The following is a 27,027-nucleotide window of genomic DNA, read 5'->3' on the forward strand; positions in this document are numbered from 1 at the left end:
GGATCTGTAGGTGGTGAACAACAGAGGAGAAGAGAAGTAGGGGAAGGAAGCAATGGACAGACCAAAAAGCTTAGGCAGACAAGAACTTGTGGTAGGTGTGGAGGGAATTGACATAACAAGAAAACTTGTAAAAACCCACCAAAGACTCAAGCTAAGGAGAAAGTAGCTGCAACAAGAGGTATGAGTAAATCAGTTTGGAGCAAAAAGGTTAGAGAGGGACCTGCTAAAAGGAAAGCCAAAAAGGCACAAGATGCTGCTATGGTGGAACATATATCAGGTCAGCATCAAAGTGTTCAAGAAACTCATTATGCTAGTGTCAACAATGCCCCACCTGCAACTTTTTCAAGGAGAAAGGCTTGGTTTTTAATATTGATGATTGTGTTATAATTCTCAACCCTTATGGTTCCATATTTTGCTGAACTATTTATTTAGAAGTATTATTCTGTTTGTAAGACAATTTATCAGTTTTTAAGGATATGCTCAGTTTGTAAGACAATTTATGAGTTTTCAAAAGTAATTTGAGTGCCCCATGTTCAATTAAATCTTTCAATAATTGCATTATGGGATCTGGTTATTGAAGTACAATGAGTAAAAAGCATTGCCACAATAAAGATGAACAACAATTGCATGATCCTTTCATTAAAAGCTTTAAAATCGTACATCAGAAAATTGCCCAATTTTTGAGCTTTAACTACCACAACATCCTTACACTTTCATTATAATGCTAAAGAGGACCACTAAAATGCAAACAACAACAAAGCATTTATACATTGCTCTACAACCATTCATACTGCTTTCTCCATTGTCCACATTGACATTCTCATTGATTTGCTTAAGTAGGACATTAGCTTCCTTAAGCTTGTTGTTTTGTTCCTTCAAATGAGTAACTTCAGATTTATTCATCACAAGGTCACAATGGAGAACTTTTTCCTCCAATATCAACTGATTTATTGTGTTCTTCTGTCATTCCTGCTGCACTTCATCGTACCAGCTAAAATAGCCGCAACCACGACTTGAATCTGGGTTTGAAAACTTGCATCTAAGGAACCTACGACCCGGATTGTCATGTGTCCATGACCTCAACAGAACAACTGGAACCCCACAAGCACATTTGATGGCCTTGAAATTTCTTTCAGGAAAAACCCCCTTTGTCATTGTTATAGAACCCTAAATCAAAAACCCAGATTTATTGCAAAAAAAAAATTGAGCAGAATCCCTATTTCTAAACAAGAAAGGAGGTCAGAGACGAGAAATTGAAGCAAGAGTAATGGTTTAGATTTACCATAGACGATTAATTGATTGAGAGAGAAAATTAGGGTTGCACAAAATGATTTCAGTAAATAGAGTAATGAAGTATAAGTGTCCAAATTAAATGATATAAGGTTGATGATAAGAGCAAAATAGAAATAGAAATATGAACTTAAGATTAAGTGTTGAAATCAAGGGCCCAGATTAAAGTAATTGGAGGTTTGAGTGTAATTGGTGCTAAAATGTTCCCGAACCAAGTAATTAGGTAGTAGTTTAAAAAAAAAATTAGTTAGGTAGCAGTTGGTAAAAAATGAGTTATAGTAGGTAGTAGTTGACAAAAAAACCCTTGTTTTTTTGATGTTTTTTTGGTGAATTTTGGTGGTGAGTGGAAAGGTAAGGTGGATGGTGAACTGGAGAGAGAATAGGTGAAAAAGTGTAGAGTGAAAATTGGTGAATATTCACTAATGCGGATGGTCTTAAACTATCCACATTGGGCATCACTTTTGGAAAATGAGTGGGAAAGTCAGAAAAGTGATGGTTGATGTTTTTGCATTGGTCATCACTTTTGCAATGTGAGGAGTGTATGGTTGCTGGAGTGATGGGTAAAATGATGGGGTGAGACATTATTTTATTCTTACTTTTTCCCACTCTCAATGCTCCTCTATCAATTTATTTCACAAATGTATGTGGATGTTGAGTAATTTGCAATGGCTAAGTATAACGGCTAATTTACAATGGATATTTCAACGGCTAATTTTTTTCTTTTTGTTTTTTTTTTTCAATATCCATTTTGCTATAAATATGTGTTAAATTTCTTTACAATTTCATATTCTATTTTTCTTACTTATCTTTACTATATTTTTAAATTTACATATTGCTAATTATTCTCTAATATTTATCCATTTTATGGATCCAAATAATCCACGACCACATTATTATGAAAATACTCATCCTAGATTAGAAGAATTGTTCAACGAATTTCTACAAAGTCGTAGTAATATTATACCACAAAATCCATTACCTCCATAAAATTTGTATGCTCGACAAAATGTGTCACCCACACAAATTTCATATCCCCCTCAAAATATTAATCCATTTCAACAAATTTATTCTAACCTACCACCGCCACTGCCACCGTTTCATCAAAATCTTAATATTTCATCTTTGAGTCAAAATTTTCAATCACAAGAAAATAATTACCCCCCATTTTCGTCTCTAACACCTCCAAATTTCCGTAATACTTCTCAAAGTCATTTTCAAATTGAAGAATTAGATGACGATAACAACAATGAGCAAGCATTGAGCGGTAGTGTACATTTTACTACGCTAGAGGATGAAGCTTTGATTTCGTCATTTATGAGAATCTCTGAAGATAGTATTGTTGGCACTAACTAAAAGAGAGACGCACTTTGGGCGAAAGTGAAATCTCTATATGAAGAAGATCGTCCAAAGTGCGTCTCTATTTTAGTTAGTGCCAACAATACTATCTTTAAAATGGTCGTCTTTAACATAGAAGAATGTTAATTCTCTTAGTGCCAGAATGCGTCGTATATGCAAAGCCGTCTTTGCATGGGGTGATTGCATTGAAGAAGCTAGTCGAAAGGCGTCAAGTGGGATGTGTGAAGATGACATCATTAAAATGGCTCATAAGTTACATAAGGTGAAATTCAATTATGAACATGCTTAACGCATGTTAAAACAGTATAGAAAATGGGAAGAACACATTGCTCCATATTCCGGCAATCCAGGTAAGAGAGCTCAACAAGAAGATTCAACCACTCCTACAAATGTCTACACTAGAAACTGGTAGTAGTGGTAAGAGAATTGGGCTTAATGATGGAGGGTTCTCTCCAGCTTGCTCTACAAAAGATGGAAGTGCATCTAATAATCGTCCAATTGGTAGAGATGCGGCTAAGAAGAAAGGTAAGAGAGCGATGAAAACTGTTATTGAAGAGGTGATTCAGTTCAGTAACATCGTGAAGAATTTGAATTTTAATATGATTGGTGATAATGACAATAAGTCGAGGAGTCTGGCCATAGATGCAGAGAAAGTAAGGGTTAAAGAAAAAAAGGTTAATTGGTCAATACTTAGCAAACTACTGGAGTGTTCGTCTTTAACTCCGGAAATGGAAGAGCTAAAGGCGAACTCATAAGAGAACTATTATAGTAATTTGTACTATTTTATTTTATATTATGCACTTTTGTTAGAATCTTATACTATCAACAGAAAATCTTATCTTATCGCCTATTCACATAAAATCTTATCTTATCTTTTTATCCACATAAAATCTTATACTATCAACAGAAAATCTTATCCTATAATCATTTATTTTCTTTATATAAACACACCCTCACTATCACCTAAATCACTAAAATAACTCTAAATTATTCTAAATAACTCTAAATTAACCAAAAAAATGTGGCCCTCAAGTTCTTATCCCTTTTCTCCTTTCAATTAGTCTCACTGTAGACGGATATATCCGTCTAAAGTGAAAGACGGGTCAAATATGTTTAAAGTGGTGACATTTTTAGGCCCTACCATGCAACTTGTTGCTTGTCTTATGCTTAAAGTGGGTGGATATTTGACCCGTCTATAACTATAGACGGATATCTCCCGTCTATAATGAGAATCTGTGTTCTCCTTTAGGCTCCCCGCCATCATCATCTTCTTCGTTTGCATGCATTGGAATTGAAAAAATTGTCCTAAGGCTTGGAGAGGCCAATTTCAAGGACGAAGTGGGGAAGCGACAGTGATATTGGAAGCAGTTGTGTCGCAGGATTTATGGATATGGCATTCATTTTTTTGGTGTAACTGGATCGTGCAATGATATAAACGTGTTACAACGGTCACCTATTTTTGATGACGTATTAAATGGGAGAGCTCCTCGGGTTAATTATATAGTTAATGGTCATCAGTTTGACACAGGTTATTATTTAGCCGACTGTATATACCCTCAATGGTCAACTTTTATACCATCAATCTCTCTTCCACAAACACCTAAGGATAAGTTGTTTGCTGAAAAACAAGAGGCGACAAGGAAGGATGTGGAGCGTGCTTTTGGAGTACTTCAGGTGCGATTCGCAGTTATTCGAAAACTAGCTTTAACATGGAAAGAGTCCATGTTGTATAAGGTAATAACAACATATATTATACTAGAGTACATAACCTGATAGTGGAAGATGAACGTGATACGTACGCAAATTATGCAGATTATTCAGAGTATGGGAATCTGCAGTAACAAGTTCAAGAAGCAGAGTACGGAGCGGGATATCAGCTTCAAATTGATAGATTTATAGAAAATCGCGATAATTTGCGTTTTAGAAACACACACATGTCATTAAAAAAAAATCTAGTTGAGCATATTTGGCAACGATTTAGAGCTACAAATTAATGTATTTCAATCAATAAGTTGTACTCATAGTTTCTTATTATGTTATATTATTATGTATTATTAAGTTAGAATTTGTAATGTTTTTAATGTTTTCAATTTTTTTAAATATTTTTTTTCTCTTTTATTAAAATTATGATTATTTAACTAACTACGATTATTAACTAACTTACACAATTATTTAACCAATTACGATTATTTAACTAATTACGATTATTTAACTAATTACAATTAATGTTAGTTTTTTTGTTAAATAAAGAATGTGTGGGGCAGGATAAAATAAGAAAGAGAAAAATTTGATGGTTAATTGATGTGGGGAAAAATGAGTAAAATTTGGTGATGGGAGAAAAGTTGAGGTGGATAGGTGATTAGGATAAAGAAATGATGAAAAAGAGTAAAGTGATGAAAAATAAGTGATTATTGATGCGGATAGTCTTAGGCTCTGTTTGGTAAAATTAAGCGAAAAAGGTATTTGAAACCGAAAAGGAATTTAAAAGCGAAAAAGGTATTTGAAACGAAAAGGTAACTGATTAGGTAGCTGAAAATTAGGAACTGATAAGGTAGCTGATTATATAAAAAAAGTGTTTGACAAACTGACTGAAAAGGTAACTGGTTTTGATGAAATGACGTAAAAAGATATGATAATTATTTAATAGTATAAATTTAAGGGGTAAAAACGGAAAATTAAATCAAAACAGGTACCTGAAATCTCAAATGCTACTCTAGGTAGCATTTCATTTCAGGTAGCTTATTTGGTTAAATAGCTACTTACCAAACGCGTATAAAAAAAATAAGGTACCTGGAATTTTGGTCAAATAAGCTATTTTGACCAAATCAGGTACCTGAAATGTCTTGCCAAACGGAGCCTTAGGTTGCTCTGCAACACACTTGAAGACAATGTTGCGCACTAAATTTTGGTTTGATTATTTAACCAATACTTTTTGATGATTTTTTTTTGTCATTTTGTGAAAAAAAAATCATTGTTAAACATAGTCTTATGTTAGGAGGAGTCGACCCCACAAATTATTAGGACGAAGGAAGTATATAATGAGTAAAAATGTTTTGGTATAGTGGTTACCTTGGAGGTATGTGAATTTTAGGTCACAGGTTTGAATTCCGTCTAATATATAAGCATATATTGTAATGTTCTTGTGACTCTTTTGACGGAAAAAGAAAATTGTGGATGGGCGACAATTCCTCGAAATTGGAGTAATTCACTCTCACAAGTTCATGTGATTTGAATTCCAATTCTTGAGGCCGTCAATTCCCATACATGCAGTTTCATAGGAAGTAAAGTGTGACGAAATTTCATTAGTTGTGAAACAAGTCAACCAAATAAACACAAAAATTAACGAATTATCGGCTTTTACAGCCTGCATTCCAACAAAAAGCAACGTAGATCAATGTAATATATTTATAATTATAACCGTATTGAAATTATAAATAATCATCGTAAAAGCAATTACAAAATGTAATCACATAACGGTGATATCTTGAGGGTTGAACTGTCTTGACTTTTGACGAGTGGATTGAGAGACTTATCAACGTCATAATAGAATTTATTTTTAAATCTCAAATTAGAGAACAACATGGGTGTTTGGTCTAGTGGTATGATTCTCGCTTCGGGTGCGAGAGGTCGTGAGTTCGATTCTCGCAACACCCCTATTTTTTTTAATCATCCTGCACCAAGAAATAGTATCCAGTGAATATGCTTTGTGCAAACATTTTCCTCTACTTTGTGGCTTTTATTCTTTTCGTTACTGGCTGCATTTTTGAATTATGTAATTTAGATTCAGATGAGGTGTAAAGGTTCAACAATAGTTATTTAATATGAGTACTATTTTTGCCATTTATTTTACACAGCGATATTGTTGTGTAGATTATTGTAACCCTTTTGCTTTCTGAATTAGAAAAATTGTCAACGATGCCTTGTAAATACACATTTTATCATATAAGAGGGTTGTAAGTCACAATGATCTTAAATAAGAATATACTGTATATTCTATAAGATATTAACTATATCAAGAAACTTACATTTTCATAAGAGACGCACACGAAAAACTCTCATGTAAATTGATCACTCTCCGAAAAAGAGTACATTTGTAGTAAATAGTTTCATGCTAACTACCATATGAACCTCTGGACACCAGCTTCATGAGTCCAGTAAAACGGCCGATACAGAAACATACAAAGGGTGAAAACATTGATTGCTATATAGAGGATTCCGATAAGAAGCCACTTTCTAGTTTCTTCAATTCCACTGTTAAGCATAAAGATAAAGAACGGTATGGTATAGTATCTAAACTCAACCAATGGAGTAGGCACGAGAACGGCAGCGCAAGCCAAGAAATAAGCCACCACCCATATTTTGCTCTTAGTCTTCCCTGTAAAGAGAAAGAAAGAGGGCTTCAGAAAATATTCACCAACATTACACCTATCGACTCAAAAGCAGGATCCGCCTTTGGCGACGTAGGTGGGATTGGATTCCAGATGATGATTAGCTGGTTATTTATAATATAAGTAGCGAAAACCCATTGTATAGTGAATTATAATATCATAATATCATATTGATTTATATTATCGGAGTACATAGCAGACCTGGCAAACCTTAATCACGAAGACTGCACAGAAACCTTGATAATCACAAACCTAAAATGACCCCCATTTAAACTGATCCATACCAGAAATAACACGACTTGAAGACGATCAGAACAACCTGACTGGTAGATCTATTACATAATGAATGGTTGTTATATTCAGCATAGAAGGAAAAAGAAAACCATAAATACTGGGTTTCCTTACCTAGAATGCCCAAAATCGATAGCCATGAGTAAACATACACCGGGACCAACAAGTATCTCATCGACCAGTGAGCATTGAGGACCTTCCGCCAAATATAGAATGTATAGTGTCTATTGTCCGCAAGAAGATACGGATGTGCGAAACTATAATAGTCAAAGCATAACCACCTTTGTTAAAAAATAAACACAAGTGGTTGATTAATTCATCATACAAACAATAAAAACATTATCCAAGTTCACCAAAGGTTCCAATCTAATGCGGGGAAAGGGAGTTAGACTATCAGTCTTTCAAGTGACTCATGGTGAAACTTATGTGAAAATCACATATAGTGAATGCGACTTCATAACATAAGAAGCGTCACAATTCGAATCAGTCATTTTCTGAATTCTGAAGCCACAGAATAGCAAGTACTCATCTCCATTGAATATGAACGTAGATTAGTGCGTATGTCGAGAAGTAATAACTGCCCACATGTACAGTTTCAATTTCATGAAAAAAAAAAATACGCCCTATCCCCTGTAGAACATGAGAAACAACACTAGGCACGACGTAAGATTATATTCAATACTAACTCAATGAATAGTCAATCCTGTTCTCTCTCTCTCATTCCTAAATCCTAATACCATTTCCCCCTGGAATATCACAATGAATACCGTCTCAAATTTTTCAGGAGAACAAGTAACACCAGAGTCATAAGGAATTTTTTAATAAGTTCCGAAAGATGGTCATCGTGATTCAATAGTAAATGATAGCGTGACACAGGCAAATATACAAGGCCAACGAGAACGGGAATAAAATAAAATAAAATAAAATAACATAAGCAAATATCAAGAAGTTGTCTCTAATCTCACCTGAAGAAATGCACAGAAACCACACCTGCAGCCATAGCCCCAAAGACCAGGGCAAAACTAAGCGGCTTACTCTTTCGTAACATTTGTAGTAGACCAAATCCATGGCGCAAAGTTAGGTGGTATGGAACACTAAACAATACCGAAACAAGCGCAAAGTACATTATCTGTGCAAAATGAGGAGATACAAAATGGGCTTCCTTTGCACCTGAAACACAAAGACTAGACGAGATAAATGCAGAGTACAAGAGAAGAGAATATGTAAGAAGTGGAAAACAAGGGTAAAAAGAAAGCATAACGAGATGGCAAGTACCAAGAACAACACTTCCGTTCCAATAAATGAATACGGCAAAGGATCCCAGCACCAAAACAAAGGGGCTAAAAGACACCAAAAGCTGCACTTTCAAAAGCCATGCTCGACTGAGAATGCTATGAATCTCATCAATCAAACCTGCAAAATAATCAAACACTTCACAGATGTCCATCTCATCTAAATGCATGTACACACGTAAGCATGAGCAGAAATAACTGAATCGAAAAAACCGAATTGAAAAACTAAAACATGTGCAATTTTTAGTTTGGTTAACCGAACTGTTTTGAGATAGAGGTTTGGTGAACCGAACTATTATCTTCGATATGGAAACCGTCCAATTAAGATTCGCGAATTTAGAAAAAAGGTTAACCGAACTGTTCTACCTAAAACTAAAAAACTTATAATATTAAAATGTTTCTCTTTTGTTTCATTGATCGACACCTTAGTGAAAATTTGTGTTGGGTATAAACAATCATGAAGATTTGATGAAATCACTAAAAATAAACGGAAATACAAAATGAAATATATTTTGAACGATTAAGGTTTAGCTTTTACCGAATCGGTTAATACCATTCAGACATTTAACCGAACAACTAAAAACTATTTTGAAAAGTTTGGTTTAGGATCTGGCCGAACTTAACCGCGTCCAAACTAAATCGAATAAGCATTCACCGAACCGTTCTTGAACACTCTTATACGCACGTTTGTTTTCTATGTATTAACTACTCCCTCCAGAAATACTTCACATATACTTATTTTTATACAATAAATAATACGGAGTCAATTTTATATTACTTGTTATTTTTGCACTTTGCGGACAAATATTCAAAACAACACTAATATTGATATCTTCACTCGTACTTTGTAATATTGATTGGAAGGAATAGTTGTCTATTTATTATATGGAAAAAAGATGGTAAAATTACAACACACCCACATGAGAAGAATCAAAACACCTTTCTCCTCACAACTCCCTATGGTAGAACAAGAGAATTCATGAAATTTGAGCTCGTGCCTAGTAGCGTTTCATGTGCCATGAATTACTTTGAGATAGACAGATATGGGTGCAGAACCTCGCAAGAAACCAAAGCACAAAACCACTGCCTTCCAGCTCAAGCTAGATATTAACTATTCTTTTGGAGGAATTTCGCTACAACCAACTCGGAGTTCCAATAATTAAAATATTCACATTCTAAAGAGAAGGGTCGAAAAACATTTCCATGTATCATGAATTTGTGATGTGGGTGCTACTACGGGCTAGGGATTATAAAAGAGAACTCACAACTCTTAATAATAACACTCAAACATAATAACCAGGCCCTTTTATTCTATCTTGCGCACCATAGTCCACAAATATCCTCAAAAATCACCAAATCGGAATACAGACCACATCGTGTAGCACTAATTAATAAGATATGAAGGGAGGAAAGAGAACATTGCAGAACATGCTAACCTCAAGAAAACAATGTAAAAGGCTATCATAGAGGATTAAACCTTCAAGGGAGATTGAAGGAGACTCGCCATCAAAACAGCCTGATAAGCAAGCTGGAAGACGAGGTTATGGCTGGTTTGCTACATATGCAAGCAAGGATAGAGAACAAGGGAGGTGATGTAGCCACTGCTGGATGGGATCTGCTAGGGCTTGAATTGGAGAAGTTAAATAATTGACGGTTTGGAAAATAAAGTATCGAGGGCAGGGGAAAATTATTTTAAACCTGAATTATAGGCTTGTTTTAAAGATTACAAACGAACTGATCCAGATAGAGTGAAAACTAAACCCACAGTATTACTAGCTCTTAAAGACAAGCTAAATCAGAGTTCCCGACCCCTAAGGCTAGACTTTTCTATGGTTTTTGGTCACTACTCAGCAATTTCGTCAACCCAAACGCTCAAAAAAGGAAACTTGCAAATGCACTTCTTTTGTGGTGGTGGTGACAGTTTGCTGGGTGGTGGGTGGGTTTAGGACTGACGGCGGTGGGTTTAGTGCTTAGGGTTAGAGCATTTTGGGTAAAATTGTGAAATTGAACACACTAATTTTTCTTTCTCAAAAATTGTGCAAAACCTGAACATATATAAATAAATGGAAAGGAGAGAGTACTGAATAGCTACCAACTAACTGTCATTACGCAGATGTCAACTATCTTAGTTGGTTAAGTTATGAGAGGTGGTGCTCATGACCTAAGTTCAAATCCTGTCAGCATCAAAATCGCCCTTTCAGGCTCCCTTTACACCAGAAAAAAAAAATAGCTGCCACTACATATGACGAACTGCCCCCCACCTAAAACAAAGGGAACTAAACTAAGGTCTATGATGTAATTACATAATAGGAAACTGATTTATGCGCCTTAGTTATCATCTTGATGTTCATTGTAATACATTTTTGCCGGTTTGACATCTGAACATATAGGTCAACAAATTGGTCAACGTCTAGAAGCTCTGAGAACTGGAGTTAAAAAGTCAGGTTTGGCGAGTACTAAGAATGCATTCATATAAGGAACACTACAAGATAACTTTTCAACTAAGGAATCGATGATGACAACGTGGAGTAGAACCAGAGAATAACACATCACATATAAAAAGTAATGATACAACATGATGCAGATAGCTTAGCTAACCAGCGTTAACAAAATAAGTAAACCATGATTACAAATCCAGCTCAAAAAACCAATGAAAGGAAAGAATATCAATCAGGCACATCTATAAGAAGTCAAGAACATAGAGATGCACAAAAGAGATCACATGACCATGACCCCGATTCTGATTGTCAAGAGCAGCACTTTTGATTCTGATTATGTTAAAAGGCTAAGTGTGTTCAGTGATTGCTTCAAAACAAATAGAATAAGAAATAGGGAGAAGAACCTGAGATATATGCGCTAGAAACAGCAGCCTCGTGATCATTAGGAATTACAGGAGATGGAGCATCAACTGTGTTTTTTCGTCGTTTTAGTCCTGGATTTACTGAAATGTCATATTTAGGAGTCATGCAAATCTTTTCCCCATGAGACACTCCAGATTCCTTCACGGTGCTATGTCTCCCATGGACCAGCAGCATCTCAATTATGCTGCTACATGCAACAAACAGCATCCATATGACATTTGTTTGTCGAATGCATATTGCCAATGCTCCAAGCTGCAAGAAACAGATTGATAAAGCTTATGAATAAACCATGCAAAAGATCCTGTGAAGTATCATCATCATTAAAACAATAACAACATTACTATGTGCCTCAAGTGTTCCCGCAATGCCCAAATGGTGGGGGTAAAGGTGGTAATTTTTTGTTACAACAGACACCACATCAGCAGCCATGTAGTGCAACCATCCATTTAAATTTTAACAGCTCTTGTGAAAAATCATTTTCATTTCCTCCCATGAGCGGACGACCCACATTCTCCTTACCTTAAAATTGGTTAAACTCAATCAAGCTAATTATACTACCATCCGGCCACCACTTCTCACTACTACCAACACCATCAACTGTAAGTCTGTGATGTTATTTTCAGCACTGTCGTTGCTTACTTTCTCATTAGGCCCCAGGCCCTGCCCTCGTTAGTTGATATGATGGCGGGCATACTATTGCATAATTACTACCTAACAATAAAAAGAAGCACAGCTAGTTGAATGACTCGTACTACTTTACTCCATCTTAATTCAGGATCAAAGAATAATGAGTCTTTGACTCGACTTGAAATGGATACCAAGTCTCTTCATGGATATGGGGTTTATGAGTCTCTTCATGGATATGAGCACAAAACAGGGAAGACCTTCAAGGTCAACTTACCAAAGCACTTAAAAGATACTTGTTCTTCAGGGATGCGAGGTACATGCCGAGGAACACGGTCAATGATGCTACATCAGTGTAGAAAAGATAGGTGAAGAACCAATGAAGAGGGTACAATGACAGAATAACACTAAACAGGGTAGCCTTTTTTCTATCAAGTGTTGGTCTTAATTTAGTGATTATCTCGTAAAAAAGAATGCCGCACACAATAGCTAGAACACCATTGACAGACCGAAGTATAGCAGTGGAACATAGATCGGAAAATGATGATGCCTGGTGTAACAAATGCATGCCTGGAAACAAAGAAGCAACATGCGCTAGTGAAAGATAGTACCTACAAAGGTTTTGAATTACATATCATCAATTTCTAATTCCAATTTACTTCATCCTTATGCCTAAAATGTGCCAAAAATGACCAGGAATTCAAAAGCAAAAAATCAACCAACGGAGTATATTTAGGGCACCAGTAGTTTTAGACTTATAGTTTCAAGATGATATGGACAGTTGCATACTCCTGCAATTTCGAGCTAGCATCTAAAATAAACCTTTGGCCATATATATAATTCTCCCGTTTAGCCATTAACAAGAATCATTATCATATTCTTCCGAATTTATGAAGATTAACCCTTTAATCCAACTAGTTTACGTGGGTAGCTATATTTAAACTTCGCCTTAAAATGTCTTAGGATTACAACCCAGACATATATATAAATCTCAGTTCCTTATTCATAAAGCTTGAATATCATCACTATTGGTTAATCAACTACAGTACTACACTACATGTGATTTATCATCCTATCGTTCTTCTAGATTCGTAACTAGTAACTTCTAGTTTAATATTTTTACAGCAATGAAATAGCTTAGAACCTTAGATTAATCAAATACAGTACATCATATCTATCTTTATTCCTAAGTTTACCACTTGTTTAATTTAACTCGAGAATTACACATACTAACTAACTAATCAGCACCTAAAATAATCATCACTTGAAGCTAATTTGTACGCAGCCTTATCAAACATACTTACTAATTCCAAATTACACAGAATAAAAACTTCACCCATTATCATACAACTAAAACAACAATACCCAGTATCTCAAGGGCTCCCGCAAATTGCTGGTAGGGGGTCGTATATGTTAGAATATAAAACCGATCATGAGACTTCAACCATCAGCTTAAGCTTTTGGTTAAGATGATTTCTTGACAGTATATATTCAGCCTTACCCAAACACATAAACCCATTTCCAAATGACCCAAAATGAAAAATTTAATCAATCTTTACTCTAATATAACAAAATCAGGAACATACAAGCCAGGAGGTGTTGTAATCATGGGATCCCAACTGCGGAAATTGGCATTGCAATATTGCTGAGTTTGTGGGATGTGAAATATTTCATCCTGCATTAAAAACATAGAAAAAACAAACTCCAACTTTTAGTTTATGGGAACGGTATTTTAATCAAAGGTAAATAAATAATCGGCACGGAGAGAGTACCATGTAAGGATGAGGAACAATGTGATTGACAAGCAATGAAATGGGGATAACCCATGAAGCCACTAATAATGCTACTGTTATTCTTCCCATTTATTTGTTTATTTATATGATCTTCCTTTCCAACAAACTGCAGACTGAAGATCTTTAGAAGAAGAAGGAGAAGGAGTGAAGTTATGAAGACGAAGATGAACAAAAAAATGAAGCAATTAGACGGGCTTTGTTTGTTCAAGTAAAGATGCAAATTTGTTGGACCCCAAGTACCCAAATGGCTGAACTTCAATGCATCAATAACAAATTGTTTTATAAGACGGTCTCGTGGAGTATAAGACTAGCACAAATTTTTATTTGTGACGGGTATATCCATCGTAAGCTTATGACGGATCAATACTATTATATGGGGAGATAAGACAAAAGTGTCTACATTCTGTTTTGTTTTATCTACCCAGGTGGGTAGTATTTGCATCGTCACAAACTTGTGACAGATTTGCCTGTCACAAGGGAGATTTGCTGTAAGACTAAACCTGTTAAAGTCAGTAAGTCGGTTTCCAGGTTGGATTAGGGTAAACTTGGCAAACGGATCAATCGGATCGGGTTCGGGTCGTTCAATTTTTTGTCACGTCATTTCGGGTCTACAAACTTCGGGGCGATTCGGGTAAACTATTATCAAGTTATGTATGTATAATTACCATTTTGCAACAATAAAAATTCGGGTCAAGTTATACAGGGCCGGGTTCGATTCAAGTTCGAGTCTTAGTCTCGGTGTCAGGTCCGATTCAGTCGGGTTAAATTTGTCACGTCTAACTTCTAAGGGTCTGAACTCGGAACAAGAGATACTCCGTGGTTATTTAAATAATTATTTTCTTATTATAGACCAAAACAGTTATATAAAAATAATTTTTAATTACACTTGTAATTTGAAACACAAACTAATGAGTAATTTTTAATTATTATTGCAAAAATAATATATTGTGTAAAATATTAATATTTCAATTAAATTCTTGATGTATCTTTGATCCTAATATTTCGAGTTTTGATCCTAAATTAACGGGTAATTTCATGTTGAGGTCAAGCAGGTCGCGGGTCGATATTTTTGGGCATAGACCTTCGAAAAAACGGGTCGGTCAGATTTTGACAGGTTTATATAGGACCAATCCAACAATCAGTGCAATTAAAATACTTAATATGCTTATAAAATAAATTTTTATTTTAATAACCTACGGAGTAATATTTTACTTTGATAATTTGCGTATTTAAATTTGCTACTAATTATTACTCCGTACGAAATAGTGATTTCTCAAATTAATTTAATTAAAATAAATATAATGGTTATATTTAAGTTAATCTTGTATTCTGTTTCATCTCCATATACTAAAAGAATAAGAGCTTACTAATATTTTCCCATCCAAATAAATTATTCTATAATTAGACTTTATCATTATATCATATTTAATTTACAAGTGAGTCCCACTATTCCAAACAATAAATAACTTTATTTGATTTAAAAAAGGGTATAATTTTTTTAAAATTTGCATCCCTCTTACTACTAAGGCCCTGTTCTTTTGGACTGAAATTGTCTGAACTGAAACGAACTGAACTTAATGAAGCTGAACTGAACTGAATAGAAATAATAACCAAAAAGATTATAATAATAATAAAAACAATAATACCAATAATAAAATATAATAATAATAATAATAATAATAATAATAATAATAATAATAATAATAAATATTATAAAAATATTATTCATTAATAATAATAATAATAATATACTAATATAATATAATAATAATCTAATAAGATATATAAAAAATAAAATAGTAATATAATAATAAATATAGTAGTAATAATATATTAGTAATATAAATGATAACATTATTAATAATAATATAATACATTAAAAATTAAATATGATAAGCATATAATAATAATAATAATATTAATAATAATAATAATAATAATAATAATAATAATAATAGGTCTAATATAATAACTTATTAATATAATAATATTAAATATAATAAATATGTTAGTAATAATATTAATAATAATGGATATATTATTAAAATAATAATAATAATAATAATAATAATAATAATAATAATAATAATAATAATAATAATAATAATAATAATAATAATAATAATAATAGTTAATTGTACGTGTGTGAGACATACGTTATTTTGGTAAGAAAATAAAGTCATAAATAGTGAAGGACGGTTTTGTAAGGGATAAGTCGGGAGCGGTGAATCTGTGGAGGACAACAAGGAATTCGAGGAGGAGAAGCGGTGATACAGCATCGTACTAGGATGCAAATTGATGGGTTAAATGGAGCACTAACGATATTTGACATTAAGTCCAATTCATAAAGTAGAATAATGTACAATTATATTAAAAATTTAAAACCAAAGACAAAATTATTGTCGATTTCATAAAAGAGAAGTAATGGAAATTTACAAGAATTATTAATGGGTGCATGGTACTACTCCGTATAAAATTGCCTCGATCAAATGTTACGCAAATAATGCCTCAAGTACTAGTAATTATATAATTGATTAATATTCCTGTTATTAAAACAAGCTCTAAATTATGCCAAAAAACGTCTTCAAGCTTTACGTTATGCCTCGTGTAGAATGCTAATCTTGATTATAGTTATATATACAATTTGCCTAGTCAGTTATCGGCAAATTATATCATACTCCCAGAAGTAGGGAGTAAGATACACCCATGGTAGTTATAGGCAAAAAAAAAATTAAAAATTAAAAAATAAACTACCCACTAGTCCACTACATCTCTCACAGTACCTCTTTTTTTCTTTTCTAAATTACTCAATTTATCAAATTTAAAATCCTATTGAATTTATTAAATCCGTAATTTTCTTTCATCTATTTGTATTCGAGTTTTATCAAATTTACAGCTCATAATCATCAAATTAGACCGAAACTCACTAAACTCAAAGTGAATATAACAGTGTCATAAAATGAGTATCACATTACATAACACACATTCATCAAACTACAATATCATATTCATTTAACTCAACGTGAATATAATAGTATTATAGGGTGAATATCACACTAAATACTACATATTCATCAAATTATATTATCATATTCACTAAAATCAAAATGAATATAATAGTGACTTATGATGAATATCACACTTGATAAAACATATTCATCAAATTAAATTATCATATTCACTAAATTCTGAGTGAATATGATAGTGCCATATGATAAATATCACACTCGAAATCACAAATCTAATAATAAATAATGAGAGATAAAACATAAAAATTTAATTTAATTTACGGTATTATACAACTTTTATGGTTTAATGCAGGGACGAAGCTTGGACTAAATTTTGCCCTGGGCCGGAATTTTTGTTCCCGTTCACTTATTCACTATAAGTTCACTTTTTTTGATGTCTTTATATAATATAATATTATTCCATTCAAAATACGATCATAAATATAAATAATTTAAATAATCATGCATAAACAACATTAAAAAGTGACAATAATTTAAAAAAAATATATAAAACTATAATCGCGATATAACTATAATAGAGCTCGACGCTCTTTCAAATCCTTAAAGGTATCTATAACTGAACTAGTGCTAATTTTTTTTTGCAGTTTCTCGTTTAATGTTGATAAGCAGACAATTCAAAAAAATCGGCATCCATCTTATTGCGTTTAGTTGTTTTAACAACATTCATTGCTGAAAAAGCTCGTTCGGCACTTGCTGTAGATACTGAGAGAATTAAAAAAAGTTTTGTTAATCTGAAAATTAGTGGGTAGATATTGTGTTTTCCAGTATTCACCAGCCACTGATTTAATTCAGATATTGTCGAAAGTTTATTAAGATCCTCATGTCGTGATAATTCAACTTCATAATGACATAGTTGTACTCTTAATTCCTCTTTTTCAGCATCCGTGAAGTCCTCAGGATAAAACTTTATCACAAGATTACAAATATCACATATCTTGAAACGTTGTCCATCTGATCTAGGCTCCAAAGCACAATTCAGAGTTAACAACTCAACTGACTTCTCATTAAATCTGTAGCGTAGCTCTTGTAATTGGACATCAATTGTAGCATAAAACAAATTTCTCCGATAATGAACTTCAACAGTATTTTGATCATGTTGACGACGAGCACGACCTCCTCTTTTTATATAAATAGAATTCATAACGGGGAGTTCTATATTACGCCTTTCACAAAATGAGATGACTTCAAATAGAAGACAATCCCATCCATCATCCCTTAACTTTAGCAAAAGTGTCTTTGTAGTCTCAACAATGTGCAATGAATTTATGATATCTTGTGATTTTCGTTGTAAAGCTTGGGAAAGCAAATCAGATACCTCTAAAACTTTCTTCATAAGATGCAAAATGAAGATAAATTCAAAAGAAGTCATTGTATCAAGTGCAGTAGTCGCTTGTGCACATTCAGCGGATGTATCTCCTTCATCAATTAGCTTATGAAAAACAGAACAAGTGGCACTAAACATTTTCATTAATCTTGAAATAGACCTTAAATAAGAGCTCCAACGAGTATCACCTGGCCTTTGCAAATTGCTTGCCTGATTCAAACCAATCCCAGTTTTAAGTTCTCCATCTTCAATCAACATATCTATCTCATTAGAATACGCTTTTCGCAGTTCGTTAACTCGCTTATAAGATGAAAGAATATGATTGACAACGAATGATAACTTGGAGAAAAATTGGAAAATTGGTACGACATCCTTTGCTGCTGCTATAAGTGCCAATTGTAAGCGATGGCCAAAACAATGAACAAAATATGCATAAGGATATTGTTCAATGACCAGTGCTTGCAGCCCTTTCCATTTTCCACGCATATTACTTGCACCATCATAACCTTGACCTCGTAAATTTTTCAAATCAAAGTGATAATGAGAAAGAACCTCAAATATCTCTTTCTTCAAAGTCGAAGCACATGTATCATCAACATGAACAATACTGAAAAAACGTTCGTTCACTAATCCAAGATTATTAACAAATCTCAAAATGATAGCCATTTGTTGTTCTTCAGACACATCTCCTGCTTCATCAACAATAATGCAAAAAGGGTGTCCACCAATTTCATCCCTGATTGCCTGCTTTATTTTGTCCCTAAAAATTTGTAAGATTTCTATTTGTATGTCTGATGATATGTAAGAAGCATGTCGAGGAGCATTTTTTAGCACAACGTTCTCCACATCCTTATTAAAAGACGCTTGATGCTTTAGAAGTTCCAAAAAATTTCCCCGATCACTTGAATTTTCACTCTCATCTCGACCTCTCATCATTGCCAATCCTTGCAGAGCTAGCCACCTCAATGCTTCAATAGAAGATGTAAGTCGCAATCTATTTTTAGCAATACCGATGGGTGTTTGTTTGGCATAAATATTAGCCAAATGTCCTTCTTGATGGAGAAAATCTTCTAACTGTTTCTCTGCATTTTGATGAGGTGAATTTGGAACGGTACCCACATGAACATTATAAGCACCTTCTTTACCCATGGCATACTTCCAGTTTTAAAAACCATCGACAATAAAAGCTCTATTGCTATCTGGCTTATTAAACAAAAAACACGGGAAGCAAAATGCAGCATCTTTTTCTGGGGAATATTCTAACCATGATCGAAATTTGTCGTACCATGAGGCTTGAAACCTACAACCATGGGAATCTGAGCCAGATTTTGGATAGTCTTTTGGTTTATACACTGGTTGATATGGATCTTTTAAAATATAAGCTCGCCTTATTTCATTCTATTTTCCGGATGGATATTGACATATTTGCTTACGTTTTCCAGGATCCCGTTCCACGAGATAAGAATCAGTCTCTGGTTCCAACGATCTCATTATTTTTGTAGGTCTACTTTCATTGACATGAGTAGTCTCATTATCCTCAGTGGTTGTAGTATTTGGTAATGATTTGGCCATTTTTTCTCTTCAAAACTCAATTATTGTAGGAGTTTTACCTATTACAACTATAGAAAATAACATACAGTAAATCAATTATCACAATTTTTAGCTAACTAAAAATAAAAAAATCAAAAGCAACTAGCCATCACAATTCTAGGTAAAGTCAAAACTCTAAGTCTTACGGTCCTAGTGTCCTACCTATTACCCAACCTAATAAAGTAATAACTAATAAACACATCCCGTCCCCCTAAGGCCCTAACCCACTAAAACACCTAAACTCATCTTTCCCAATTACTGTTTTCTACAGATCAATAAACACCTCCTCCTAACCCAAGTACCAATCTCATATTGCGAGTTTCGAATTCGATTTTGTCCATCACCCAACTCAATTTCGTAGCCAATATTGTTTATTATTAAAAGTCTTACTATTCCTAAATCCTAACTTAATCAAAATGAGAAGAATTTCATTCATAAGAAGCGATCTATTGCGATTTTTCGGCGATAGTGATGTTATCAAGCTAAGGTAAGTTATCTAGAAAAATTGATCTTTTTTCTCATTCAATTTGCAGAGCTAATGGTAATCTTATCTATATAAATTCAGAAGACAATACTCATTGTACAGCGCGGCACGTCATAAATGCATTTTTTTTTCTTTTTTTTTTTTTTGAAAATCCAGGTTATGGTGGGACCCAAGAGTGTGCAACGTATTTAATTATTCAGATATCCGTCTTTTCGGACATGCGCTAAATTCCGTGTCGCAACAAATAATATAAAATAATCTTATGGAATACTTCTTCGAATGTACATTCAGAAATAAAATAATCTTATTCCAATCCACCAATTTAATACGGAGTATTATATTCAACTAATACGAAAAAAACACAAAAACGATTTAACATAATAAAATAAAATATTCAGAAATAAATACGGAGTGATATTTTGCTTACGGAAAATGAATTACCAGGGAAACGAGTAATTTTGCATTAAATAGGCAATTATTTATTCAATATAAAAAATTATCAGCAAAAAAAAGTTAAAACGAAAAAATCATTGAAAAATACTACTCCTGCTAGAAACTAAATAAAAAAGAGTGAATAGCAATGAACTAAGAAGTTGTGCAATTTTTGAAGAGAGTAAAATTGCAGGTATCCGTGCAATTTTTTGAGATAAAAGTTGACAAAAGTACAATGTTAAAAGAGCAAAAAAAAAAAAAGAATATCTTAGAAGAAATACGCTTTAAAATTTCTACATGAATGAGAGCCTTCATTGAAATTAAAGTCATCCCTAAATTTGTAAGAACATTCGATAGGATGGATATCGTTTGTGGGAGTTTTTAGGAAAATGAGATTGAGATTGAAAAAAAGCTAGATTTATGAGACGATTGAGAGTAGAATGAACCAGGATTATTGTGTGTATTTGACATGATATTTAGTGAGATAGAATGATATAGATTGAGACTTGAGAGGTAGGTGAGAGGGAGTTTTGGTGCGGCGCTGAAGTGAAACAATCAAAAGGAGAGCTGATTCCAATTTACAAGTACTAAGTAGGGTTCTATTGGGACTTGGGAGGAGCCCAATTTATATGAGGCCGGGTTTATAAGCGAAGGATGTTGTGGACTTAATCGTATAAATGAGAGAGGAGCCCAAGTTATTAAGTCATTACTTAATCGTATAAATGAGGGTCGTTGAGATTAGCCTTTTAAGCGAGTCGGTCACAGGTCATATCAAGGTTAGAATACGAGTCCATATTTTAAGCCATCACATTTAATATTAACAATATAATTATATTCATTACTTATTGTACTTTTATTAAGGCACTTATTATAAAGATGAAATAAATTTTATCGTAAATATATTGGAAAATAAAAATTATTAATAAATCCAATTAAAAAATTTACATTTATTATCAAATTATCTTTCATGAAATATTATTTTGACGAAAAAAAAAGTAACATTACATGTCGAAAATATAGTCAAAGCTCCATATTGGAGATTGTGAAAAAACAATTGGGAAAAACATAGAAAAATAAAAAAGAGTATTAATATTAAGATTACAAATAATCTTGAATTTCTTTGTCCCAATGACCGAACCCGGGTTGGGTTGAGTTTCGACCCTGAAATAGAGTTAATCGAACTGCGAGTCAAGATTAACAAATCTTTAACCCTAAAAAACCAGGTCGGTTTATGAGGACGGGTGAAGTCTTGACATGTATAAGCGAGTAGCTAGGTGTAGCTGAAATCTGAAAAGCTAACTGGAACTTAAAAAGTTAACTGCTAAGGTAGATGAAAATTAGTAGTGAATAAGATAGCTGATTATATAAAAAAGTGTTTACCAAACTAGCTGAAAAGGTAACTGATTTTGGTAAAATAACGTAAAAGGATATGATAATTCTTTAATATTATAGATTAAAGAGGTAAAAAAAATGGAAGATAACTCATTTGAAGTACTTCATTTCTCAAATGCTACCTGAGATAGCATTTCATTTCTATTAGCTTATTTGGTCAAATTACGTACTTACCAAACACTTGCAAAAAATCAGGTAGATGAAATTATGGTCAAATAGCTACTTGAAGTGTTTTGCCAAACAAAACCATAATATACATTCATAAATTGGGTTAACCTATATTATGAAATATGAATGGGCCAGCCCCATGCTAAAAAATAAATTTAGTTAACGAAATTTCACAACATCTAATAAGAGTATGTATCTACTTTATAATTTTCTACCAAATATATTTAACGAAATTTCACGACATATAACATATTTTTAAAACTATTTATATAACAAGTATATTATATAAGTATATAAGATGGTATAACTATTAATTGTGGAGATGGTAACACTCAATCTAAACATGTCCTAATACAAGAATACAACATTCTACATGTTGATAAGGTTTTTGAGACCCTCTCATGCGACATCTCTGCTAGACATGTCATTAACTACATTAGAAACTAACAAAAAAAATTAAATTGGTAAGTATCCTATCATGTGAGATGTCTTATATAAATACTATTGAAACACCGTCTCATAAAAAACCTTAATAATAACAACTCTGAAACAACAACCCGTGCAATTTGCACGGGTTTAAAACTAGTAAAGATAGAATTTACAATTAATCAAGTAAATTAGTTTTACGTAATGAAAAAAAAACAATAAATTAGGCGAGAAATTACTTGTAAGTTGTAATTGATCAATTGATCTCTGCAATCTCGATCTATCAACCGCAATCCGCAAGGCACAATCGGCAGAAACCCACGATTTGAGTATTTTTTATTTTTTATTTTTTTATTTTTATAATAACTTTGGTTTTTTTGTTTTACTTTGTTTTCCAATTTCTAGTAAGGCAGTAACAATTAGTAGAATTTTTTTATCCCATAATATAGAAAGTTAATTTTTTAACTATGGTAATTATATTATAGTTAATTTTTTATAAATTTAAGCCCTCTTTTTCGGTGATAGGCAGTGCGAGAATGGAGGAGAAGATCAGAAGAATCCAGAAGATCAAGGGATACTTTTTTTTTTGTAATTTTTTTTCAAAAGTCTGCCCGGGACATGGCCCAGCGGGCCAGTACTGTGCTTCGTCTCTGGTTTAATGTAATTGCAACACAAACCCGATAAATTAGAATTTAATTAATCAAAACACGAAGTAATTTTAGCACATACCTAATAAGTTAGAATTTAATTAATCAAAACTCGAATCAAGATTACAAAACCACTACGTTGGATGGAAAATTAAATTTTATGCATGATTTTTTTGATAGAAAAGGAAGACGTAGTTTGAAACAGGAGAAAGAAAGAGTTTATGGAAAGTGATAACTGTTAAGTAGTGGGAACTTTTTTTTATTATTAATACTGGGAGTATGAAGTACCATACACCTGGGTGTATGGTATAAGAATTGGTCAATTATCCCATTAACATTTAAACACGTAATTCCAAATGTTGATTTTACTAAAATTGTTTTTATTTGGTTAAATGCAGGGTTTTTTTTACAAATGACATTATTTTTAATAATGTTCATAACAATATGAACAAACTTACTCTTTTTTGTAGTACAATTTTGGACGAGACTAGAATAAAGGATCTCAACAATACCGATAAAGACGAGTCATTTAGAAACACTTTTAATAAAGAAATTCGATGTGAGAAGCCTAAGTATAGATGGTTTTTTTTGAAGCTAAATTATTTCGGTGTTGCTCTTTCACATACGCATTTTACTCTTTCACATACTTTTTCTCATAAATTTTTCATATTTTGCCCCTCATCTCAAAGTCTACGTCAAAACACACCCAAATCGTGTCTCTTTGCCTTCCTCAAAATCTAATTAAATTACTCCTTGAAGTTGCAATTATAGATCATCATTATCAATTTATCATACGTATCAGTTATTGCACTCCAATAGTGTGACGCACCGCAATAATGCGGAAAATGTAACTTATAAATTCAAGCGGAAGATATGATATTTTAAAAACTTTTTATTACTAGTTAAGGTTTAACACGCAGTCACTAATGAAATGAAACAAGTGCAACGATAGGCAAACTTAGGTCATTACAAACTGGGTCTAGCAAAAGAGGAAAAGATATCCCACGAATGACAAGATGGAAATAGGTGGGTTTAACAAAAGATAAATAAAGTCCAACGGTCATGGTGCTCGCTAGCTCACACATGTCTTCACCCCATAAATGCGTCAACTAATACCTGTCATTCATGTAAACATGAACGCCACGGTCAGTGGGGAATAACTCAGGGTTCTCCCAGCCACAATATGTCAAAAATAACATAACAAAGAATTCATGTGAGGCAACGCATGATAAATACGAGATACAATTCACTTGAACGAATAATCATGGGATCATTCATTTTAGAGTAATAAGAGAAACAAGATAGAGTAGCAAATTTGGATGTGATAGGCATATTTATATGAGTAAAGTAAAGGTAATAACATAGATGCGGTTAATTAATCGCAAACACGAATTCCAATGATATGTGACATATGCACTATCCAAATTATAAAAGATTGATATATAAGTCATGTGAGGTAGAATAACGAGTAGACAATCATCGCAATGCATATAGATGAAAACCATGGCAATTTTTTTGGAAATCTTATAACAAACATTGCACGAGACTTGGCTCCTAACGACCCATTCATACTTACGGCTTGCATCTCACCATAAGAACGGATGAGAGCATTAGCCCCGGCGATCATATCATAATACATTAAAATAAATACGCATCCAAGGAAGTAGGATGACTAAGTCAACCAACTCCATATTGACTCGACTCAACAAGTGTAAGACATATACATGTATGACTCACAAGACAACCACCTAGACTCCAACCTCTTGGTAGGACGACGATCATAATACGGTCCTAGTCTAAACCTGGATCCAGACTCTCGGGATGGACGTCATCCGATTCGACAGACAATATACCAATTGTATCCAAGACTCGAAACATGGCACACATAGCCGTTACCAAAGATCGAGTAACCTCTAATTGGAAACATGGCACACATATCCGTAATCAAAGGTCCGAAAGGGGTAAATAAGGTATGTCAAGTCGTCACACTATGTAAAACGTCACACTCGGGTCACAAACAAGGGCAACAATAATTTGCATGATTATAACGTATACAAGTCCTAAATTGACCACTTACTAATCATGGAAAAGATACATACGTAAATCAAAGATTAAAATAAGTTACAAGCGAAGAAAAGCATTCAGGGAATTCCCAGCCGGGTGGGGCCGGCGGCCGGTCCACCGGCTGGGACTCCGGTCAAAATTCGGGAATTCATAAAAATATTACAGGGGGCTCTCAGCCGGTTGGGGGCCGGCGGTCGGCCCACCGGCTGGGACCCACGGCTAAAATTTGAATTTGAACAAAAACCAATAAAATCTTCAGGGGGTTCCTAGCCGGTTGGGAACCGGCGGACGGTCCACCGGCTGAGACCCACGACAAGTCAAGAAAATAAATTAATTTACAGGGGACTTCCAGCCGGTTGGGAACCGGCGGTCGGTCCACCGGCGGGGACCCACTGTACGCGTGTTCCACCAAAAATCGTTTTCCAAACATTTTACAATCAACCAAAATCGTTCCACAACAATTATTTACATGTCCTAGCATGATTCTAATACAGAAAAACATCATATTAGAGGCGGAAATTCAACCAACACGGATCTAAGACAATAAAGATTGAAACCTTCAATTAAACATATGAGAAATTCATGTGAGAACACAATTCAACCAAAATTCAAGTAAAACACAACCAAAATTCAGATTTCAACAATTGAAAGACAAAATTAGCAAACAAAGCACACAAATTTGACACTTTGTTGAGTAACCCATCACCGTTACCTTTTTAGCTCTTCAAAGAAAACGCTTCCGACTCAAAACTACTCCGGAATGCTATTCATCCCAGAACAAGTTTAAGGCAAAAAGGGTGAGAAAACTCATTTCACAAAAAGATGCAAAAGGTTAGAACTTTCTTACCTATAAAGAAGGAGGAGAAGGAGCGGAGAAGATTGGTACAAAAATCACCGGATGTCGTTGAGAAACGAAGAAGTGGCATCCGTCTTAAGGTTTGATTTTGTGAAGGCTTTAATGGAGGAAAACACATAGTTCCTAAGGGAAGAAGATGAAGGGGAGTTGCTGAAATTTTGAGAATAAAAACCCTAAAAGATGGAGTTTTGGTTGTCTTAAAGAGGGTCCATAGGTTTGTTTTATCCCAATAACAAAGGCACTTGGTTTGTGACTCGCTTTTGCACTAAAAAGACTCACACTACGACTTTTAAGGCATTCTGGGTCTAAATGAAACCAAATTAATTTTTATATTACGAAAACACGATTTTGAAATTATAAAACCAAATAAATAATATACCAATTAAAATCGAGTATTATTAAATTAGCGATTTTAATAAATTACTCATTAAGTTAAATTCGCGGGTGTTACAAATAGAATATTTTTTCCCCCAAACCCTTACTTAGAAAAACAAAAAATATGTACTACCTCTCCGTCACTAAAACCCTAAAAGCACTCAAATTGAACATATTTTTCATCATGAATTACAATTAGATAATAAAATAAGTATTTGTAATCATCATTAATAATATGAATAAATTCTCCCTTTCTTTGTACTGTAGTTTTGTTTAAAAATATAAGATTTTTAAGTTTATTATGGTAAGAGACTAGGCGGTGGTAAATTTTCGTTAATGTAGCAT

General features: G+C 33.6%; 2 protein-coding genes and 1 non-coding gene across 4 annotated transcripts; 1 reads left to right on the plus strand and 2 right to left on the minus strand.

The window, feature by feature from the left end:
- The first annotated feature begins 6,228 nt into the window (after positions 1-6,228).
- On the plus strand, positions 6,229-6,300 carry TRNAP-CGG (transfer RNA proline (anticodon CGG)). The gene has a single exon. It is a non-coding gene; the product is annotated as a tRNA-Pro (tRNA).
- A 315-nt stretch (positions 6,301-6,615) lies between these two features.
- On the minus strand, positions 6,616-14,105 carry LOC141647439 (dol-P-Glc:Glc(2)Man(9)GlcNAc(2)-PP-Dol alpha-1,2-glucosyltransferase). 2 transcript variants are annotated; one of them, XM_074455616.1, is made up of 8 exons: positions 13,875-14,105; positions 13,689-13,777; positions 12,380-12,713; positions 11,460-11,730; positions 8,601-8,738; positions 8,291-8,495; positions 7,440-7,582; positions 6,616-7,021 (listed from the first exon to the last, which is right to left on the minus strand). In XM_074455616.1, the coding sequence occupies exons 1-8, from the start codon at positions 13,962-13,964 to the stop codon at positions 6,762-6,764; spliced, it is 1,530 nt and encodes a 509-aa protein (XP_074311717.1). In that variant the 5' UTR covers positions 13,965-14,105; the 3' UTR covers positions 6,616-6,761. The 2 variants fall into 2 exon arrangements, with proteins under 2 accessions (XP_074311717.1, XP_074311718.1); XM_074455617.1 differs by lacking the exon at positions 13,875-14,105 and having other exon boundaries at positions 12,380-12,672.
- Positions 14,106-17,516: 3,411 nt separating this feature from the next.
- LOC141648868 (uncharacterized) lies at positions 17,517-19,397 on the minus strand. Its single transcript, XM_074457577.1, has one exon. The coding sequence runs from the start codon at positions 19,395-19,397 to the stop codon at positions 17,517-17,519; it is 1,881 nt and encodes a 626-aa protein (XP_074313678.1).
- Positions 19,398-27,027: the final 7,630 nt, after the last annotated feature.

The sequence above is a fragment of the Silene latifolia genome, chromosome 3 (genome assembly GCF_048544455.1).
Source record: "Silene latifolia isolate original U9 population chromosome 3, ASM4854445v1, whole genome shotgun sequence".
NCBI classification, from domain to species: Eukaryota; Viridiplantae; Streptophyta; class Magnoliopsida; order Caryophyllales; family Caryophyllaceae; genus Silene; species Silene latifolia.